This window comes from Neodiprion fabricii, chromosome 2, assembly GCF_021155785.1.
Source record: "Neodiprion fabricii isolate iyNeoFabr1 chromosome 2, iyNeoFabr1.1, whole genome shotgun sequence".
Classification (NCBI taxonomy): domain Eukaryota; kingdom Metazoa; phylum Arthropoda; class Insecta; order Hymenoptera; family Diprionidae; genus Neodiprion; species Neodiprion fabricii.
In genome coordinates, this window is record NC_060240.1 from 17,023,621 (window position 1) to 17,047,997 (window position 24,377).

A 24,377-nucleotide genomic window follows, 5' to 3' on the forward strand; every position below is an offset into this window, starting at 1 on the left:
ACTTTTTTCAGTGAACTCGTATTAAGTATCATAACAATTCTTGCAGTAATATGACGTTTCGATTTTGACGGTTGATATGTTATACCTACCAACTGCAGTTACTGTTGGAAAGACTGTAAAACACTCATGAGTACATAATATTTTGGGGGAAAATTAGTTACATTTCTCTGTGTTTCGTGTGTTTTCAAAGATTTCCAAGATTTCGGCCTACATTTTTACAAGATTTCACATTTCGTCCGGTGTACACCAGATTTCAAGGGGGGTCTTTCCCTCGGCATGGCACCACGTCACAATTCCGCGGGACCGCATCTTCACATCGATTAAAGTGACACAACGAAAGCAAAACGAACCCTAGTACACAACGTAAATAATAAACATAATCAACCTAGATAGGGATTTGTGAATTGACTGGTTGAATGACGTCAGTAAGCGCAGAGAGTCCTGCGCATCTGGTTCAGCCCTGAAAGCCGAGGTCCTTCGTGGCTGACCGAGAAGGGGACAGAAGGGCGACCCTCCGATGATCCGGCGGGCGTTTCACCGGTTCGTATAGTAGCTGCTGGTGGCTGCTGAAAGCAGCGACGGGCGCAAGCTCAGAAGGAGTCGGCGTAGTCAAATGGATCGAAACGCTTAGTTGAAGCGCCGACTGGGCACTCGATGTTGTCGTAGTGTAAAGCACCCATTCGTAACACACTGTAACATAGGCACTTTTATATAGAGGAAAGAAAAATCTGAATAAATAAACATACACGCACATCATTGATGTAGATCACTGTTAAACCGTATTAAATTACAACATTACAACACGGCACGAAGGATAATGTTGATATTATAGAGAATAGCTGAAACCTTGCGAGCTTCACACCGTAATTTATCCCCTCAGTAAACACACGCCACCCGTTTAAGTACTGTTAAAATGCCGTGTCAAGTGGATTGGAAGCGAGTTGTCCTCGTCTACGTTCTTCAGATTTATTCCTGTAAGTTGGAATCAAGTTATTTTCAATGTTTATTCATAGCATATCGCTTTTTTGTATATTTAATTCGCTCTCACAGTCGCTCCAAAGGTTCTTTCACGATATGAAGTGCCACGCAGATTCTCACCCCTTTTAAATTCTCAATCCCCGATTACTGAACGCACAATTTAGCGTTGTGTAAAAGGTCAGGGATTGGTGAACCGCATATTTATTGATTCGAGAACCTGTGAAAAAAGAATTTGTTTCATCTTCTGACGTGAATGCAAATACGACAAGTAAGTTCGTGGTGTACAGTTGAGTCGATGACGGCCATCGGCTAATACAATGTATGGATTTTCCTTTTCTCGTTAAATGGGGCCTGAGCGGTGATCTATTGTCAGTCTTGGATTGACATGGACACGACTTTCAGATTTCAATTAATTCGTGAATTCTTCCGTTAAAACGCTGTAAAGTTAAGAATCAAGGCTGTTCAATGTGTTCAATGTAACTTTACTTTCAGACTTTGAGATTTATAAGGTTTATGGAGTATCGATATACCTGATTGGACGCCATTTTGAACGATATGCCGCGAAAATGTTATGCGAGCACCGCGTTACGTGGCGAAAGTAGATACAAAGGCAATGTTGACACGAAATTTCACAGACTTTAATCAAGTTTTTTATTTTCATTTCTTTGTATAATTACAATATACTCCTTGCCTAGCGTTTCCCGATGTTTGTGAGCCTAATTGATCGAACTACTCGAACTCCAAAATCGTGTTTTTATTTTTCGAAGCTTATACAGCTTGAATGTATTTCGATTTGTTTGTTTCAATCAAGGATGAGTGAAACACGGTGTACATTGTGCATTTCAGATACAGCTGCAGTAGTCGTTTGGGTACAGTTAGACGTACCCAGATACGTAGAATATCGAAGCACTGTAACATTAATCTGCAACCACAGCGTATCTGAGAATGTTTTGCATAAGATTGAATTCATACGAAATGAGTACAAGATATTTCAGTACATCAAAGATCGGACACCACCAACTCAGATGCACAAAGTTCCAGGGGCCGAATTGCAGGTACGGAAAAGAAAGCTGGTCGTGAAATAATACGTTGTTTCTCTTCTTTTTCCATAATGTGAAAGAATTAAACAATTCTTTTGCAACGCGTTTCAGCCAACGTCTGCGATGAACGTGATTAAGTTGAAGGACGTTGGATTTGAGGCGTCTGGAGTTTATTCCTGCGACGTATCAATGGCGACTCCGATTTACACTGTGGGTTCGGATTCCGTAAACATGGAAGTTATTGGTAAGTTTTTGTTACATTGATAGGGTACGGAATTAGCTAAATTACGCCGCGGTCCGTGAAGAACAAATAAATGCTTCAACACACTGTTGCAGGATCGATTGACCGATTGCTTAAATAGGGTGTATTTCGATGACGTTCAATTACAACGTCGATAGCGCGTTGTATTAAAATGCAGTTTTCACGAATTCGGAAATTAGATTAATTACGGAAAGCCTTGAATGACAGACAGAGATTCTGATATAAATCTGTTCTTTAATTTCTGGTACTGCAATATCCACTCTTTAACATTTACGACTTATTCGTACTTTTGATAGACGTTATTATTATTATTGTTAATTTCTTGCATAAATTATTTCACTACAGTAATAATAACAATAAAGTAATCATATTTCTGGCATGGTATCATTTGCAGTGATTATAATGGGATGAGATTATGACGTCAGTTACTGTTGAGAGGAAAATTATGTGATAGTCGAAAGACGAAGATAATAATGCGCAGGATATATGATGATAATTTATGCAACACGTATGACTAAATTTTTGCAGTAGGCTTTCCAGATGTGACTGATTTTTTCGACTGCTATTTTGGCTATCGGAAACTTTAGCTGTGTACTTCGTCATAATCATTGGTTCCTTTTACGTACGCAGTTGTTAATTAATCTGTATGAAAGCGATTTTGAAGCAGAAACGTTCAAGTTTGAACCCCTTTAAAATTGTAACCATAAATTCCCACCATTCGGGCAAAGGATATGAATCCATAATTTGGAGAATACCGCCTGCTTGACAGCCGTATATCGAATATTTAAGATTTATTTTAAAATATCCTCGAAAAAAAAATTTCCTCATATGCATTGGGGTCCTGAAATTTTTTACGTAATTACCTACGGCAACGTGGTGACGGAAGCGGTGATCAGCTGATCGTTTTAAATTAATTTCACAGATATCAACGCACAAAAGACATCCTAGAAACTGTTAGATCTTTCGAATCGGAGGATTCCGATACAATATTTTTCTTAATTCTAAGTAGTTATTTTCGTAGCAAGTGCGCATAAAATAAGAATTTTTTTACGAGTGTAAAGCACCGCAAAAATCGAAGACGAGTGCAAAACTCAAACGAATCAAGATATGTCCCTATATGCCACAAATCCTATATATGCTCTGTGCCACCTCTTGTCAAAAACTACAACGTAGTCGCGTTGTTTACGAAGTTAGCGCAGAAAATAATTTATCAAATCTCAGTAGCACAAAAACCAGCGAAATGAATTACGAAAATGAAATATAACGCATTGATTCATATTTTATGCTCAATTGTGATGAAACCAATTTAGACGCTGATTAAGGGTGTATGATACTCCTACCTTTTTTCACCGAGAAAACTCACCCTTTGTCTCAACTATATTAAATTTAAAAAATGGATGGAAAGGGTTTAAATTTCGACGGTGCATCTCTCTTTCGTAGCGCAATTCAGGAAAATTACGCATGTCCCAAAAATCGTCAAAGAATGTGTGATTTTTTGACACGTGTTACGATTTCCACATTTCTCGCATTTCAAAAGCCAAAAACTGCATAGTTGAGATACTTCGCGCGATTCTGGATAGAATGAGGAGTAAAATGATGAGCAAAATTTCTTGAAAATAGTCTCACGACGGTTCATTTTACTTCTCATTCTTTCCGGAATTGCGCAAAGTACCACAACTATACACTTTTTGCCAGCTGAAACTCGGTAAATGTGGAAATAGTAATACGTCTCAAAAAACCACACATTTTTTTGACGATTTTCGGGATATGAGTAACTTTCCGGAATTACGCTACGAAAGAGCGACGCACTGTCGAAATTTGAGCACCTTCCGTTCATTGGTTTATTCAATATAGGAAGAAAAAGGGTGAGTTTACTCGGTCGGTAAGGGTAGGAGTACTGCACACCCTTAAGAAGGATTTGCCCACTTATTTTATAACATTAGAATTCAGAAACATTGTTATGTATGCAATGTATAATGCAAGACGGATCACTCGCACATGTAGAAAATTTATACAGCATACCATATCCTATATTAAATTCGAGTGAATTATCTTGCATGCAACAGTTGTAATATTCGTGCAGATTGCACTCTATCAAGATGTTTAGCTCTTCTTTTGATCAAGCTCTTTTCGTATAATCACGTTACATTGAATGAAATGAGTATAAATATATAATCACTATAAAAATTTAATGAAATTTAAAGTTTTCACAGTGTTGGTTCATTGCACAAAAGATACCGATAATTCTGAACTAAATATTGAATTCTATCATCAACCGAACTTTCGACGATGACGTCTTTAATTACTAAAGTTTTTTTTTTTTTTTCTACGAGAATTTCATGACCGCCTTGATCAAAAGGGCTGAACATTCTTAAAACGTGTCGTTATTACGTCCTTAATACCCATTCCACAGCCTAAATAGAAAAACTAATTATACTCACATTATACGTATACGTAGTCATAAGGTGGGCGCATGACGTGAGAGGGTTATAGATAGCACATTGTCCCATTTTTGGCCGTGAAAAGCAAAGTTAAAACAACTATAAATCAATAACGTTATAAGATAAAAAAAAGAAACAAAAAATCTTAACTACAGTGCTGAACTGATGTGATAATTACTTATAAACAAATCAACGAACAGTTCTGATAGTGAAATTGCGGAAAGTGATAACGAAGCTGGCGCACAGCTTTAATAGGTCGTTACAGAGTCGCCGTGGGTGTTCTTGAAGTGATAAAGAAAAAAAAAAAAAAAAACAGCCGGAGCGGCAAAATCGTTCCCTTAACAAATATCGTAGCGTGAAATTTTCCCCTTCGCCAAGCCGAAGCACTTAAATTATATACTCTGAGAAAAGAGAGGAGGAAAATTCGGAAGAGCAAAATGTCACACAATGGCTACGGAGGACTGTTGAGATGTACGTTAATGAGAATGAGTACACGGTCTACGTATTTGTAAAAAAGAAAAATAAAAACGCTGGTCTTCCCGCGGGGATTTACATCAGGTTCACTTAAACCTGCAAACGAAGAGGACTGAGAACTGCGAAATACGTAACGCGTGTAAACGGCACACAGAAAAAATTGACGAAAAGCTCGACTGGCTGTTCCGAGGCACGAGTTTATTTGCGAACAAAAAACACAGGCCAAGCGTCAACTCACAGGGAGGAGGACAATCGTGCGATCATGTACCATACAGATATAATATTCTCATTGAATTGATCCGACGCTTTTTTCATTTATCGTTCTTTATGTAACTAATAAAGAGTACGTTAATCGGCCTTGATGTATATCAAAACATGACGGGCTCGTATTTTTCGTACCAAATGCCTAATTGTAAAGTGTGAGAATAAATCGCCCCTCAAACAACTCAACAGGAGTGAAAATAATCAGAGGAGAGGGATGAGTTTAAATTACGCGGGTACATATTACAGCGTGCATAACCATTTTATACTTAAGGTAGTACCGTGATAAATCACTTTTCTTACAATATCTTTCAATTTTTGAATACACATAATTTGAAGTGTCCTTTATACGTAGGAATTTTTTTTAATAGTCCTTGCGGTACTAAATTTTGCAATATTAGTGATCAAAAGTCGTACAATTTACATGTATTTCCTATCCCGACCGTAGTTAGAGTGAGCATTTTATTTAATAACAGCCATACTTTTATTAGATTTTTTTTTTAAAACTGAGAATTATTAATTGAGGATATAACAAGTAATTTTTTTCAAAAAAAACATAAACAAGCAGTATTCATTTTTTTCTAAATAATTCTTAAAGTTTGTCGCTTTTAATGATTTTCAAACTTTCTCTCATAACCTGACCCGTGAGAAATAGTGACTTGGCAACGTTGCCCTACGCGGGAAGTTTAAAATGCCATAAAGGCCCAACGAATTGAAATAAATGTCAGAACTTTGCCGTTTTTTAATCGCGAAGTCATTGTGTATTATTTTCAGTCTCCAATTATAACTAACCTCAAATTGATTTCATAACAATACATTTCTCTACAACACATGCTTGAGGGGCAAGAGATACTGAGTTAGAATGCAACGTTGCCAAGTCGGACAAAAGACGCAATGGGAAAATTTTTATACTTCTGCGCATGTGAGAGGAGGTGCAAAGGTGTACTGTATCTCAACTACTTTTTACTTTAGTTATAATGTTTTATACAGGGGATATTTCTCTGGAAGTTGAGGACTGCTGCTATCACGGTACTACCTTAAGATGATGTTTGGTATTCCGCAGATATTGCTCCACTTTTCGAAATCTCGAGGCAATTCACAGAGTCGTTGTTGATTAGGTGATTATACGTTACACGTCGATTTGCCATCCACGGTTCGGATTAAGAATAAAATTGGTTAGCAAGTAAATTTGTTTTTTCAGCGTGCAAGATTTTTACAATAATGGGAATTTTTGTGTTCCGTTATTAATCGTTATCGGGTGATTATGTCACGCGTCGGTTTATCGTCCGCGGCTCGGAGTGTCAATAAAATTGCGCAGTGGTACGTTTTAATTTGGAACGCGTGGGATTTTCGAATATCAGTATTTTTCGGTATTTTTAATTGTTTTTTTTTTTTTTTAATAATGATTATTGTACAAACTACGAAATGTCTACCTATCGACGATCGACGGTGAGGAGGCGAAATCGAACGAATACCGGCTCGCGTTCCCGTCGAACGGATGAAACCGATGTATGATAATTTGTTGTTGTGTTATTTTCAGTGCCTCAATCGGAAGATCCACGTATAACATTTAAGAAGCCTTATTACGTTGTGGGAGAAATCCTTGAAGCTAATTGTACTTCGTCCCCCGCACATCCGGCTCCCCATATAACTTGGTTCATAAATGGCAAAGAGGTAAACTACCAACAAGATATATTATATCGATAATCTCTGTTTGCCTTCAGTTTGATTTCTTTATTTTTACGATACATCGATTTCCGACGTACTATCTCATTCTTCCTTTCTCTCTCCATTTGTTTTCTATTACCTTCAATATTATTTACGGCTAAAAATTATATGAATTAATTAATCCCACGAAAATTTTGCGTTTATCTCTTTGTTGTCTGGCTGTTCTTAAAAATTCGTACTCTAAATTCAATTCTTCTGACAACGTACGTAATTGTATATTTTTTGAATACCGAATGACACAAACTTGCGGTGCACTTGTATAATTGCCTACGATAGAAGGAAAAAACCGGAAAAGCTTTGAGGGAGAAAATAACGTCGCCACCGGATTGTTTTAAATGTATCGGTGTATCGAAATCGCTTCAAGTTTGGCCCAGGAGCGTTGTAGAAATTCTAAGGCTGGAGCGAAGAAAAAAAAAAACAAGCAATAAGACTTCATCGAGTATTCAAAAGCGTGTGATTATTCGGTGTATCGCCTACTCGAGTGGCTAAGAATAGGATCCAGAAAAACTGCGAGAGGAGTGAAACAATGTAACAAGAAACTACAATCGATCATCGATAAATGTATTTGGCAACGAAGACGTGCCTCGCCAATATAATAATAACTTTGAGTAAAATTTATGCGTTTATTAAGTGACGTAAAACTAACGCTCACCTTCTCGTGCGAAGCGATACGCCTAATTTGATAACCGACAATACACGTATTCATCAGTCCTGTTCTGATCTTGACTCTGCACAATAGTTATATTATCCTTTATTTTGTATTGAAATGCAATTTAAACGCATGCCTCGCACTATTTCCTGGATATGCATCCTCATTTGTACGTACACGATTAAAAATGTATACGATTATTTCACTCGCACTGTGGCACGCTATAATAGATATTTTTATTCTCAACGTTCTCTATACGAACAATAACATTTGGTCAAATTTTACGAACAAGAGATGTAAAAATATAATCATATCGCTCATCGATTGTCGGAATAATTATGTCCAAATTTTTAATCAGCCGAATACAATTGGCGTTCGGTCATGGTCTTTTGTTGGATATGGTGATCCGTGGGTTTTCTTATATCGTGGACCTTATTTTCAGGTTGACGTTTTCCTGGTCAGAACATTTCCCATTAAAACACGTGAAAATCAGCTGATGTCAACGGTTGCGCAATTGAGCATTGAGGTATCAGCTCTGCATGCCGGTGAGAACGGGCGTTTAGAGATCAGTTGCAATTCAACGATACCAACTTACCCGATGCAGAACGGGCAGTATGCTGATTTCAAATCAGAGACTAAGTCAAGTAAGTGTACAATATAGTTTACAAATCGCGTTGTCAAAGAATTTTTCTCTGCCTCATTTTCTGTGCTACCTAGTACCGTCTTGACCCTTTAATTCACTCTGGGGCGTTCAGTGTTCCACCTTTTTTTGCAGCTTTTTATTTATCAAACTAATTTCTTGGTAACAAACGTCGAATTTTTTGTTTCCAAATGGTCCCTGAAATAGCTTTAAGTCTGTAATATATATATTAGAGTGTCCCAAAAAAACCGAATATTTTTTTTTTTTCAAAGAACATTGAAAAATCGTCAGAGTATCTCTAGAAAATGACCCTGTGAAAATTTAAGCTCTTAATATTAATATTTAGAGGTGGCGATTTGTAATTTTCTATTTCCCATTTAAATAACATGGGAAAATTTTTTTTTGAACTTTGGAATTTTGTGATGGGATAACGAGCTACTTCATAAGTATGACAAAATCAGGTCTTATAGGAAATTTGATGCTCTACAAAAAAGGTCTGATTGACATTTTGCGTAAATCCAGTCGTTTCAAAAATATCGAGCCTCAAACTTCGGACTGTTTAAAATTATGCTTTTTTTTCGTAAATACAACAAAAATTAATTTATATGTATTATAAACCCAGAATTATCAACTGAACAATAAATATATGCATATATTTATTCTTATATTTATTCTTCAGTTGATAATTCTGGGTTTATAATACATATAAATTAATTTTTGTTGTATTTACGAAAAAAAAAAGCATAATTTTAAACAGTCCGAAGTTTGAGGCTCGATATTTTTGAAACGGCTGGATTTACGCAAAATGTCAATCAGACCTTTTTTGTAGAGCATCAAATTTCCTATAAGACCTAATTTTGTCATACTTATGAAGTAGCTCGTTATCCCATCACAAAATTGCAAAGTTCAAAAAAAAAATTTCCCATGTTATTTAAATGGGAAATAGAAAATTACAAATCGCCACCTCTAAATATTAATATTAAGAGCTTATATTTTCACAGGGTCATTTTCTAGAGATACTCTGACGATTTTTCAATGTTCTTTGAAAAAAAAAAATAGTCGGTTTTTTTGGGACACTTTAATATATATATATATTCGTACTTATCAAGAAAAGAAACGTATTCTCTGATAATCTACCATGATAATCCGAGTGGCAGTTTTGACGCAAATCTAATACACAGTAAAAAATTTTAGACATTTTTCTCCGAAGTCTTTTTCCTGTTTTCGTCTATCCACCATTTTTAATTTTCGAATTTCGAGTTCAGTTGCGTAATCAGCGATCCCAAAAGCCCATGGTTGCAGAATTTCAAGTGAATCGCATGTGAGGAAAAATATATGCATGAAAGGGTTAAGGGGGTGTTCTGGTCGAACTTACCGACCCTTAGAGTTTTTTCCGGTGAATCTACATCGCTTTTTTATACGGTCTTAGATGTTTCTTGAGGAATAGATAAAAGGTATCTAGGCACAGATTTCAATCGACGCAAGTAAGACGCCCACATTTTATGATTCACACGACGCAGTGACGTAAAATTTCGTCGATTATGATCGACTTTATACTTTCACCGAAATCTATTCCTCAAGAAATATCAAAGGCCATAGGATCAAACGATTTCGATGCGCTGTTTTGGAGCTATTCAAAAAAATTCTAGGGGTCGGTAATTTCGATCAGGACGCTACATCCCTCACGGCGAAAACCTTCAACTTGTGTATAAATTTGTCCCCTCGATTTTATTCTTATGCGAATTTTAGTATTATCTATGAGTTGGAGGTAAGAATTTACACCCGAGTTGAAGATTTTTCCGTGAGGGTTTAAAGTACGCTTAATGAACGGCAGACATTAATTTCACTCCTAAAACGGACGTGACTGAGCAATATGGCGTCGAATTCAGAAACAGCTGATCGTGTTGGGTTAATTTGACCTATATCAAGGTACGGAAAGCTCTGTGTGAGATAGATTGTTTTCATTTTGTCGGATTAAGTTGATTTGTGGTAAAAAAAAGATGGAAAACAAAACTTTTAAAACTATAAAAGACAGATGGCATCGCCCGATAAGTTAGGTTCCTGCAATACTGTGGCCATTTTATGAGATTGAACCGGTAGAAAATGTTTATGCAGATTTAAAAATCTGCATTTCGCATTGTTTTTATAATTCCTTTTTACAATGTGTTTCAGTTAAAATCATTTCTGTTCCTCTCACTCCGTCAACGGCGTCCAGCTGTCACCGAGAGAACGCCGTCTTGTTGACAATCAGCGGAATTATCGCGACTAACGGAATAACTAATTATTTGCAATCGATAGTCGTAAAACTATTAGGTCTAAATCTTATTGTACCATAAAAATATTTTACTTATATATACGTATATATTTATAAATCTAACAGGATAATAATTAAAAATGCAACGATGCATGGTAACTTGGAAAATATATTGAAGTTTAAATCAACCATTGCGGGTATCAATATTAAATATACGATAATATAAACAGGGGAGAACAATATCAAAATTTTTATATTTTTTTTTTTAGGTTTCTTAAAACGTTTTGTTTTATTACCGCAGACCATCGACGATTCACGATGTACGATTTTTCGTTATTTATTTCTGATTTTTGCAAAACTTTATTCAAATAACACAGTTATATTGGCGGACATAATCAGCAGAATGCTTTTGAGTTTAATCGGAAAGTTAGGAAACAAGTCATTGAAAGAAAAAAACTGGACTGGTTTTGTTAATTCCATTACGAGCCTTCTTCCCTGTAGTTATCGATATATGTACTTAAATTGGAATCATGCCAAGGTTGGATTATATTTCCACTTGATCTTGCACTCTCTGTTGCATCTTATGAGTGGCATAAATTTTATTCTTTTTTTATACATGTATGGGCGACCGACAATTACTTTATTGGCTTAGTAAACAAATAATTATACGTGTTCTCAATATATTATATATTTTTGTGGCAAATTTGAGGATGCAGAAGAAATAGGTAAAAGATAAAATAAAAATTAAAAGTAAAATAATTCTTCACGTCAACAGGATCAATTACATCAGTCTCTTTATACTATTTCAAGGTATATAAATATATACCCATGAGCGATTTACATGAAATTAGCTCGCGTTAATTGTACTGATTGAAATGGGATTCAGCATATAGGCGTGGCTGAGTAATATGGCGCCAAAAAGCACGCCGTTTGGAAAAAAAACACCGCCAGTATCAAGGTACGGAAAACTCTGTGCATCACTGTAATTTTGGGATTTTCTTGTGTTGAATCGATTCTTGGTAAGAAAGAGGCGAGAAAAACACTTTCAAAATTAAACGCAATCATTTCTGAGCTCCACATTTTCGATTAAAGGATGGCGTCTTGCGATATGTTGGATCCCGATGGTACAGGTATAATAATAAACACAGACCGGGTTTGCCAAATTCATCTGTTGAACGTCCTTCTTTAGGAACGCATAATGATGTGAATCAATGTAGTGTATAATTATAGTAAATGTGAAGTTTGCATATCATATGTATATAAGTAGCTGTATAGATGCCTTTAAGGTACCGTTAACGCGAGTTGACTAAACAACCACAAATATGATCAAGCTGTCTAAAAATCGTGAAGTTGAATTTTATACATATTGTATCGTCTATTATATTTTTGGCATGATATACAGAGCCTTGTTCAATTCAACTTTGAAACGATCGTTAACGCATGGGAATAACAATTATGTCAAGTACTATACGCAAATTTGTGTTTGAATGATTCTATGAATCATAAGAGCTTAACTCCACAAGGCAACCTTAAACATTAATCTACATAAATATGAACGAATAGATAAATGAACACGTTATACACGTCATTTTATGTGTATTCATGTCTGTCAGGTGACGAAACTTCCGTTCCTGGTTAGGCGTGACGTAAACGCGTGTGAATCAAATCAATGTAACACATAAAAATTACTATGTTTTATATATACAATAAATGGGATTTCACGTGTGTATTATATTTGTATGTAAATTACAAAATACGTATATTATAAGAGTTTCGCCACTTGACAGATTTATATATATGTGTACACGTGTAATATATGTAGGTATAATATCGAATAGACTTTTATGTAAATGGTAGGAATATTTGACACGTAGATGGCTTAGGACAGCTGCCGAGCACATGACGATCAAAATTCGATGGTCCCTAATGAAATTTATGATTGTAAAAGGTAATCCAAGTAACTCTACGGACCTTGATGATAAAACAGTTAACTGCTGTGTATAAGCACAGACCCAGATGATAAAACAGTTAAATGCTCTGTATAAGCACAGAAGATAATTGTTTTATCAACAGGGTCTGTATAGTTACTTGGATTATAATCGTCACTCTAAATTTATAGGCTTTTTATAATCAGCCTCTCTAAAGTTGTGTGAATTTTATTAGAGGCGATCAAAACCCTGTTCTGAGCCATCAGATGCTACCGGATTGGCCAATTTCAAACGGCTGTAGTTCGCAGACGACAAATTTCTGATAAGAAATAAAAAACTCATCAGTCGCAGGTCTTCACGAGGAATACATTGATCGGCTATAGGGCGATAGTAACCCCGAACATAACCTATAATAACTGAAACAAAACTGATCAGAAATAGGACATTGTGTATCAAGGGCGGATCGCCTTCCTTTCTTTGCAAGAAACTCCGGTTTTCACACACACTTCGCCAGGAAATGGACATGGAACTTGTCGGCCACTTCGCAAGTGCGAAAATGCGGGTTTTCAAGGGTGTTTCGACGGAAATACCTATAATTACAATAAAAATCCGAAAATTAATCCTTTCCAATTTCGAATTGAAAATGAAACAAAAATAATAATAATATGGGGCTAACGAAACGACGTGGACTAGAGAGAATTAGGAAGAATATAATATCGCCACATGTACAGTAGAAATAAAAAGAACTCTTCATCTGCGACAGTGTTGAAATTTAAAAAATGGAAAATTTTTGTCACTGCAATTGTTCGATCTGAGTATTTAAACGTAATTGCGAATTACTAATCAATAATCGTCAGTTTTACGTGGCAAAATTTGTTCATTCTGAATTTGAAAAATGTTTTCTTTCCTCTGGCAAATGGAATAACGTTTCCCTAATTAGGTTGGAAACGAATACGACTTTACGGCATTCGATTTTCTGTCAATTTTGTGTGTCGCTATAGCCGAGAATACGATTTGAATATTGGAAAGGTGACTGTAAACTTTACGATCCTTCTCGGTAGTCCCCACGCCAAATAGACAGAAGCAAGCGATCGCAAATCAGTGTGAAGACTTTTTTCCTCGTTTGCCACTTATCCAAATCTGATGCTTATATGATGCGTTCCGCCGGTAATAATTGTAAGTTGTTGTCTACAATTGTAGCGCTCACAAAGATATTGTAATATATGTATCTATGCAAATTATCAAAATTGCCATATTGTAACGATACGATCGAAAAAATCAAATCGATCGGCTGCATAATGCTTGCAAGGAAATGAGCGTGAATCGTCGATTGCGATCGAACATATCAGGACAAGCAATATAGTACCGAAGAAACAGTTGATCTTTGTAGGGGCAAAATACGGTGATATCAAGGTGCAAAAAAACTCGATAAACTGGCTGTTTTTACTTTGTCACAATAAGCCGATTTGCAGTAGACCATAGAAAAAAAAAACGACTCTCAAAGCCAAACATACAGCTCGGTTTTCGATCAATGGATTTCATTCCGTAAAATGGCGGCTAATTACAATATGTTGGATCCCAATGCATATTAATTTTCATTTGAGTGATCAATTAATTTACCATTTGTGAACCTCGTTGTACCTTTATTTACAATGGAGTCAAGTCCTTGCAGCGGTGACACTGTAGCCATTGTAACTACGTATAAGATGAACATAGAATACATGTATATTCAAATTAATTCACTTCCGAAGTATCGCGTCGAGAAATAAAACAATCGACCGTTCTAACGTCACGCATCGTAGAAGTGATCAAGATGTACAATATTGATAGCACATTGCGTTGCGAGTGCGGAAAGTGGGCGATTTCCGACGACTGTGGAGATTGCAGAATGAACCACGGCGAGCCCAGTAATCACACGAGTCAATTATCGCTCATCGCTACTTTTTTCAACACCTGTGGAGGAAAGTTCAATTTGAGAAGGTGCCACTAACAGCGCGTAAAATTTGAGCTGGGTATTTTACGCTCACAGGCACAGTGCGTAAAATTGAGTGATTCGGAAGTGCGCACGAACCAAATATAACCCTAGTGTGTAAAATATAGCATTTCAATGGTGCGCATGTGCCAATGTTATTTTATCGCACTGTTCGGAAATGGGGCATTTTACTTACACATGCTCCACAAGCTTCGAAAATCAAACTTTCGAAGCAGGTGTTCACGAAATATTATTATTTGTATCTACACTATGTCAATATATATTATAATTAATAACTAAGGTCGATGAACCGTTTTCCTTTCGCTGAATGCCATAATTATAGCAGCTTAGCGGGGAATCCGGTGACTACAAAAGGCGAAGTTTTTGAAAACAGTAACTATATGTGAAAAGAAAATTGCAAATTGTGCAATTTCACGGGCTGTCACAAACTGTAAATCCTTATACGTTTTTTTTTTTTTTGCATAGGTATGTGATTTGTCAATCAATAACAAGACATTGAATGAATAAAATTACTTTCTTCCCAATACCTTGTAATAATATGTCATCACCGTCCTTACTTATGATCCACGTTTTTTTTTAAACTTTTGGCATGAATATTAGCACACTGTACTTGCTTGAGAACAATTTTTTTTTGTGCAAAGTAGACTTTCCATCAATCGACGTTTCCAATTGATCGATCAATGGATTAATCAAGGTTGCAACTAGCGATCTTTTGGATTAATCGTTTTTCAGAATAACTCTTCGATTGATCAAACCTTTTTTCCGATTAATCCACGTTTTCGATCAACCGTTTCGTTGAATAAACCTCATGTCAAATATGTGTAAATGAAATTGCTCATTCTAATAATTTCGGAACTTGTTGAGGAAAAGATGACACGCACAGTTGAGTAAATCGACCTGAAACCAAAAACATAAGAAACAAGATTGCGGTGTGACGCTATTGCTGTGCATACAAGAATAAATGCTTAGGCGTGTCGAAGTGGAACTCTGGACGTCCTTCGAAGTCGTCATACCATTTTCGTCTTGTTTGTGCCATAATTAATCCGATGATACCGCCGATCCTCAGATGATGTGCGTGGGATTTTCCTCAATGCTATATAACATTCCACGCACCATCGGCTGCAGCCGATAGGACTGGAATAATTGAACACAATACTGATGAAACTGAGTAAAACGTGTTCCACGGTAAATATGTAATAATAATGAGGAACGCCTGCCGTGCAATTCAGGTAAATAGGATCTTGATCGAAATCTAGAATCGAAACACATAATTAAAAATTTTCACCATGTTTTAATGCTTCGAACTAGCCGGAACTGAATTCTTAAAATCGATATCCTAGACTTTCAAACAGGATTTTGTTGAGTACTAGTCAAGCATAGAGGAAGATTACGCGTTCATTTCTACGCCTACGCGTGCATGGAGTCTGCAGAACAACTGTGTGCAAATTTCTTGAACGGTATCAGCGATGTAAAAAGCTGATGCGTGTAGAGTATACGTAGATATACCCACATAAAACAGAAATAATTATGCTCGGTGAACAAAAATCTCACTTTCTAAATAACAGCAGTTCTACCCACGGGGAACAAGTTCGAAATGTCCGAAAAGCATGTTTGCCAAATGTGGCAGGAAGTAGGTATACCAACCGGTTCGCCGATTCGACAAGGTTACTTTTTCGTTTCAAACGTATCTTGTTCTCTGTGTTTTTTTCAAACAGTTGTTTAGTTCTCATTGAGTCTGTTGAATGAAAAAAAAATAAAAATATATTGCGAATGTGTCACTGTTCTGCGTTATAGATTATATAACGAATGATGGAATGAAAAATTTTATGATTTTATTAAAATGTATTTTGTTTGCAGTTTCACGAAGTCACAAAAAATAATGATGGTTTAGTCATTTTAACGTTGAAGTAATGACGTGGAAAAGGATTGAAACGTGATTGAATGCGGTCATTTGTTGTTTGATTGGCAGTTTCATGTTTTTATATCTAGTTTAAATACAGTTTTTCGTTTCTATCAATGAAACGTACTACTCCAAATTTATAAAACAATCCAAGAATTTCTGATTACATTTAATGTTCACTACTTTTGGTAGCGAAATAAAGAAAATATCAAGGAGTTCATTTAATTTAATGCGGTTGTTACGCGCTGGGTTGGCTGATGACCAAACCACTCCACAAATATAACGCTTAGTTCAGACTAATTTTCCCGGATATGAATTATTGGAATTTTGATATAAAAATGATCACTTACCTTTTGTTGCTAATTGTTGATTCGAGTTCTGTGGGGCGGCTCTGCGTGCTCAGCGAGAACTGGATACGGTATTAATTGACTGATTGTTTAGCTTTTATTGGCTTGTAAACTGTGTTACTTTACTTGTGGGGTTTAAAAAGAAAAGATAAACAATTATACTAGATGGATTAATTGAATGAATGCGTTAAAGGTAATTGATTTGTTTACTAATGTATAAGTTTTAAAACACAATTATTCGTTTATTTAATTTAGGTTTATGAGGATAGTTAAAATCGTTTTAGTTATAAATAATGGGAGAAAAAAAGTTTATATTTAAGCAACGGAACACGGAATTCACTTAGCGCTTGATGTATCGATTTCGTACTTTTACGGATATTTAATAGACTCTACGACTTGATATATTGGATTATCTAAAACTGAGAGAATGATTTCTTGTTAAAGACTGAATGACGACTCTCTGACAACTGTCGAAAAGCAACGCTTTTTAAAGATTCGCGTGCTGTTGTCTAAACTACTTCCCGATTGGTTCCCAGTATCCTTAAGGGATGCTGGACCGACAAGGAGGTCCTGACAAAATTTTGAGTCTTTTCACTTGTCTAGATCAAAAATAAAACTAATGGGTAGGTGCAGAGGGCATCGAGGATGTGACACGGTATAATTATGAGCGCTTGTAATTCGTCTAATTATCACCGTGAAAAGGTATTTGAAAACATTGCACATTGTTGTCTGTGATATAATATTTGAGGTTGAAGTTCGTAACCATTGGAGTATATTTGAATAAAGACTTCGTCGAGGTGGGTTAATGAGAACATTTTATTTATTTATATATAAAAAAACTTTGCGACGTTTCGACTGGGACTCCAGTCATCATCAGGCTACTGATATAAACAAAAGGAAAAAAACGAATTGTTTGACATTGCTTATCTTTTCGTTACATATCTACGCAACATACGACTTTTAAATTTATACTAAATGGTCAACAGTTTATAAACATTTAATGGGAATGAAAGCAAAAGAAATAATGACGACTTTGAAATTTTAAATGCAAATGACAGGTTTTAACTGTTAGTGTGTGAAGATAAAAATCAGAAAAATCATCTAAAAATACTCAAAATAACATAGAAAAAGAGAAAATAGATGAAACTAAGTAATTTCTCGAACAGCAAGAAAAATGTTGTTGTTACAGAAGCGGATAAAGGCAAGGTCACTGTTATTATGGAAAAAGAAGATTACATATCCAAAGGTCAAAAAGTACTCAAGGATTCAGAAACTTATGAACTTCTAAATAGAGATCCTACAAACAGGATTGAAAAACAGGTCAACGATATAATTAATAATTGGCAAAAAAAAGAATTTCATAAACGCACAGGTAGCAAAAAATTTGAAAACGCATAATGCTCTTCCACCAAAAGTATATTTCTAACCTAAAATCAATAAAAAAGATATTCCACTTAGATCTATAGTATCTAACATTAATGCACCAACATACAAAATATGAAAATTTTGCAGTGGTATCCTTTCGAATATAGTAGGTAAATCTATTTATCATGTCAAGGTCACATGGTCGTTCGTGAACAACATAAAAAAATATACCTATACCTGTAGACCATGTTCTCTCATCATTGGACGTAAAATCTCTATTTACAAACATTCCTACAAAACTGGCATTAACTATCATTACTAAAAAATGGCCTGAAATTAAACAACACATCGGTATGAACAAAAATGAATTTATTGAAGCTGTGAAACTCATTTTAGAATCTTGCTACTTCGCACACAATAAACAGTTTTATAAACAAATCTATGGCGCTGCTCTGGGCTCACCTATAAGTCCAGTATTAGCCAATATTGTTCTTGAACTAAATATATTCCGTAGAAATAAAGGTCAGTAACGACACTAAAATTTGTTTACGTTTTGGCCCGATTGGGGGCCCTCCTCGGAACGATTATATATTTACAGAACCATCTGGTAATAACGTGGAATATTTAAAATGTGACGATCAAACGAAGAAAACAATAATTAAAAAACCAAAGTAGGATAAAAATCAGTTGTGAATTTAAAAACGGCGATACGAAGTTCCCAAGCATTCATATTAGTTTATAAAATTAAATTAAACACACAAACGAAAATTTTCAGTAGATATATTAATTTTCATTCACAGCACTCTATCCAATATAAAAAATCAGTTGCAATAGGCTTACTTGATCGTTGTTTAAATATTTGCCACCTTAAGTTTAAAACTAAAAGTTTGAAAAAAGTAAAATCCATACTATTACAAAACAGTTCTCCTTCATCACTTATCGAAGAGTTAAAAGAAAAAAGAATACATAAACATTTCAATTCAATTAACTGGAAGAATAATGTAAGCCCTGACAATAATAATAAAAAAGTAGTAACATCTATTCCGTATGTGAAGGGAATGTCAATGAAGATTAAAAAGATTTTAGAAACCGAAGGAATAGACGTAGCCTACAAAATTACTAACAATACCAGAAAACTGTCCACCTATTTGAAAACCACTGCTACTGTTCTCGATAAAATAAATACCATCTATCAGATCAATTGCAAAGATTGTCGAAATATTTATATTGGACAGTCTTCGCAACACTTAAAGAAAAGAATTTCACGCCATCGCTCCAACAGTAAAAATTACGACTTTGATAGCTGCGCCTTAGCTCAACACAGTTTAAATTCAGGACATTCGTTTGACTTTGAAAACCAATCGGTACTAGCAACCAAAACGAACAGGCTGAAACGCAATAACAAATAAATGATTTTTATCAGTAAAAATAATAACATCACTGTAAATAAAAGAACAGATGTACAAAACCTAAGCTGTTTATATGATGACATTGTACGGAATTCGAAATTAGGTGCCATTTTTGACAGCAGCCATCTCGGATAGATCAGATATCGATTATTAGAAATCGATAATTAGAAATCGATAATCAACCATCGTTTATGATTACAAACTTAAAATCTTCACTTCCTCGTATAATGGCAAGTTAGGAACATCTAATTGTAAATCAGTAGGAATGTCATATTAAGTAAGTAAATCTGTATACATCTAGTCTTGTATACCTGTTTCTTTATTGTCAAACATATTTTTGTGATTTTTATCTTGACGCACTAACAGTTAAAACCTGTCATTTAGTACATTGCATACGCAACTTAACTTATCATTGTTAAGAACACACGTTTCTACCTTATTATTTCCTTTACTTTTGTTTTCCACTAAATGTCTGTAAACCGTTAACCATTGAGAATAAATTTAAGAGTCGTATGTTGCGTAGATATGTAACGAAAAGATAAGCAATGTTAATTAATTTGCGTTTTTTCCTTTTGTTTATATCAGTAGCCTGATGATGACTGGGGTCCCAGTCGAAACGTCGCTAAGTTTTTTTACATATCAATGAAGAAAATGTTCTCATTGATCTTACCTCGTATTCAAATATGATATAATAAACCAATGAAAAAGTAAGAATTGTAAACTTTGAAATTGGATACCAGAAATTTACGAGGTAAAAATTGTCAAAAAAATAACGCTGAAATTTAGATCGATGGAATCAAATATGACGGAAGGCATTCATATTATGGTATGTCAAACTTGAAGCATATATATTTTCTCATATGTACAAAATTTTCGTCGAATTAGTCATCGACCTGATATGTGAGAAAAAATGTGCGCAATTGGATTTTTAACACAGGGTGTGATGGAATAATTACGCATTGAAGCCTGTCACTCGTAAAATGAATATATTTTACGTAATAGAATTTGTTGAAGAACAAGCAGTATATGGGGCATTCCATACCAAAACGATCAAGATTCTACGGCGAGGTCTCAGATTTTTTTAATAATTTTTTGTATGAAAGTACGTGACAAAAAACTCATTCGGTAATTTTTTCAGAATTTTTCGACCCAGCGTATTTGAGTTATGATTTAAAAACTCGAAAAAAACCCCGCTTTCTAAAATCTGAAAAAATCCTGAAAAATCTTATAAAATATAACAAAATTTTTGACGCTTATTAGAAGATGGAAATTTCATAACTTCGAACGATAAATTGAAAAAAGAAAAAAAATTATTATTATTATTGGATCGCACTTTTTACATAAGAATGAACGTGAAAACTCATTATAATACAGGCCGAAATATTTCTATTCAGAGATATTATAATGAGATATATTATATTTATTCTTTGGTCAAAAATGCAGTCCAATAATAATAATATATGTTTGTTCAATAATTTTTATTATTTATCTTTTGAATTTGTGAAATATCCGTCTTCTAATAAGCGCCAAAAATTTTGTTATATTTTATAAGATTTTTCAGAATTTTTTCAGATTTTAGAAAGTGGGGTTTTTTCTCCGAGTTTTTAAATCACAACTCAGATACGCTGGGTCGAAAAATTCTGAAAAAATTACCGGATGAGTTTTTTGTCATGTACTCTCATACAAAAAATTATTAAAAAAAACTGAGATCTCGCCGTAGAATCTCGATCGTTTTGGTATGGAATGCCCCATGTACTTCTACATTTTGTGACGAATCATGAGATATCCCATCAAATCATCAGGCCATTGACTTTATTAGAAAAACATGTAAGATTGAAAGAAATTTTTCTGTGATAAAGACATTAGGAACTGCCAAATTAAAACTTCGGCAACGCTATAACATATCGAGAAATGAAAAAATCTTCTCATTCAACTAGTTTGTTACGCGAATAGCTCAGTTCACGAAACTGCGCTTCAGTGACGAGCAAAATTGTAATTAGTCATTTACTGATTGTACTACAAGTACAATTAATGATTGAGTTGACTATAAAATGTAACAAATTATATTTGCATTGTGTAATTAAAAATTAAAAAAAAACGAATTCTATTGTATTTTGTAATGAGGACCAAATAAAATACAAATGGACATCTGTGCAGTATACATATGTATACATTACAATGTGTACTATATGTAATATTGTATTTTATTTGGTCCTGGTTACAAAATACAATAGAATTCGATTTGTATTTTTTATTTTTAATACATATAGTATACATTGTACACGCGATATGGAAGTTCGATACTCGCATATGTTGTTTGAGATTTAGAGCAGTGATTAATTGTGACAAAAAACTGTAATTGGATCGAGTATAGATACTGGTCAGATTTGAAAATTACAATTAATTAATATATAAATCTGAATTCATCAATTGCATCGATTGTATTGAATCGATCAATGGTCATTCGTCTGAATATATGAACTAATCATAAAAATCGTGATTAAACCGAAATTAATTAATACTTACAAACGTAACTTGCACTTCGTTTTTATCACTACAAAATCCGGACGTAATTATTATGTTATTGTGGTGTCGTATAATGCAAATGTGATTTGCAATTCATTTCCCCCCAAATCACAAGTCAGATGCGGATTCGAATGTAACTAATTATAAATTGTAATTAGGCGGTGCTCAACATTATTTTAATCTACAATCCGATGGGTATTGATGTAAAAAATGGGGCGTGTTTTTTATGGGGCTCATTATAGAAGCAAGCGATCGAAAAATACGGTCCGATACGCAACCTTTCGATAACTTCTGTAATGCTTGAATTTATCTCCCTGATTATGCGGCACACTACCTATTATTTTACAATTCCGACTTCACAATTTCTCAGCGTGGGAAGTTACAGAAGATGTATACAACGTGGGACCAGAATTTCAGGCGGAACGTTTCAGCAAACAAATATTTATATTGAAACGTTTTCTTAGCATCTGTTGACGATTTATACCATTCATAAATTCCAACTCAAGAATATTTTGGACTCACCTGGACAGCTCACAAGGTTACTTAATATCGGATTCAAGATCCCATTGGAATTTCATAACATTAACAACGACTGTCAATTTTTCCCACTGTTTGAAACCTGTTCGTTGGTATAGCTGCCGAGGAGCAAGGTCGTTAAATTTGTATTCCTATTACTAACAAAATAAAAAAAAAAAAAAAAAATTAACGATCGTGGTACCGTGTTTTTTTAAATTTTCATTCTGGTTTGTCCCTTGTAAAAAGTTTTATTCGGCGCGGGTTCTGATTCCACGTCTTTTTACTCTACTTTGACCGGTATTTAATTAATTGAAGATTGAAAAATCATAAAAATCTTTAAGAATGCGATTTCCACAGACGTTTCTCATATTCTCATCGTTTATCTACATGCAGCCTGCTGCTAATTGTACAGTATATGGATGTATACAGGGTGGTCCATTTAAGTTGACGCAGCAGAATATCTCGAGAACCGGCCATTTTAAAGAAAGATGTTTGAAATAAAAGTTTCATGGTTCGAAGGGTGAAAAACACTGTGTCATTGTACTTTCGATTTGGTGGAGGTTTACAAGGTCATTTGGAGGTCAACATTGTTTTTTTTTTTTAAATAGGAACATGCACTTGTTTCTATACGTTTTCATTTTAGACAGAAAAATAAAAAAATTTTATCCCGAACATTTTTTTTATACGACATCAAAGAAAAAGTCCACAGTATCATACGAACCACTGCAGAAAATATGAAGGAACGAATTGGAAATGCTTGCAGAGGCATCGGTGGAGTAACTTTACTTCACGCATCTTTTATAAAACGTATTGAGAAGTGTATTGAAGTTAAGGGGCATAATTTTGAGCGTAGATTGAAACGACTGTTTTTAGTTTTTTTTTTTTTTTAATTGTAATTTACTGTTCATTTGCACAATATTAAATACCGTTTCTACTTTTTCGTAATTTTGTTCTTGTTAATTTATTGTCGATATCTCTAAGGAAAGTACTTGCTTGATAAAAAAAAAGACTTCCTTACCATAAAAGGAGTGTCGATCATTCACACCACGACTCTTCTCTACATTATATTTAACGACTGATACGACAGAGTATACTATTAATTTAGTTGTGTAATTTTAACCTTGTTTTAGTTTGTTTAAAAATATATGATAATTCAGTAAGAGTGTTAAAAAAGTATAGATTTATTTGATTTTGCAAATAGATTAACCCTTCATGTGAACACATGTGTTTTACATCTTTTGTCTGTACACTTTTTCGAAGAAGAAGAAAAAATTCAGGGTTTCTTCTCAAAGCGTTGACTACATTATCCAAAAATTGGTAGACTCAAAAGTTTGGAAGTGTTGTTCGTAAGAATTGATATGTGGAAAATGACTGTTCCCTAAAAGACCCAGTGTTCACACGGAGGGTTAAATAAAGATTGTCAGAATCAACTGATCGCATCTTCATTGTGTAATTCTTATAAATCTAGTTGAACTTATACATATATGAGGAGTTCCTAATTTTTGATTATTCAGAATTGTTACTCGTCGAACCTTTTGCAGATGATTTTAATTGCGTCAGTCATTGCGAATTCATGCTTCACGAATAAAAATTACCTATTGGTGGAACCTTCAAAATTATCAAACTTATAACCTACAAGACTTCGGGGAAGACAATTCTGTCTTCT

General features: G+C 34.7%; 1 protein-coding gene and 1 long non-coding RNA gene across 3 annotated transcripts; one reads left to right on the top strand and one right to left on the bottom strand.

Annotated features, from left to right (window-relative positions):
* Positions 1-554: 554 nt before the first annotated feature.
* Positions 555-1,351, bottom strand: LOC124176773. The gene is made up of 3 exons (XR_006869457.1): positions 1,049-1,351; positions 847-972; positions 555-690 (listed from the first exon to the last, which is right to left on the bottom strand). It is a non-coding gene; the product is annotated as an uncharacterized LOC124176773 (long non-coding RNA).
* LOC124176772 lies at positions 837-23,306 on the top strand. 2 transcript variants are annotated; one of them, XM_046558446.1, is made up of 6 exons: positions 837-974; positions 1,825-2,033; positions 2,130-2,262; positions 6,997-7,130; positions 8,276-8,477; positions 22,696-23,306. In XM_046558446.1, the coding sequence occupies exons 1-6, from the start codon at positions 914-916 to the stop codon at positions 22,740-22,742; spliced, it is 786 nt and encodes a 261-aa protein (XP_046414402.1). In that variant the 5' UTR covers positions 837-913; the 3' UTR covers positions 22,743-23,306. The 2 variants fall into 2 exon arrangements, with proteins under 2 accessions (XP_046414402.1, XP_046414401.1); XM_046558445.1 differs by lacking the exon at positions 22,696-23,306 and adding an exon at positions 10,646-14,192.
* The last annotated feature ends 1,071 nt before the right edge of the window (positions 23,307-24,377 follow it).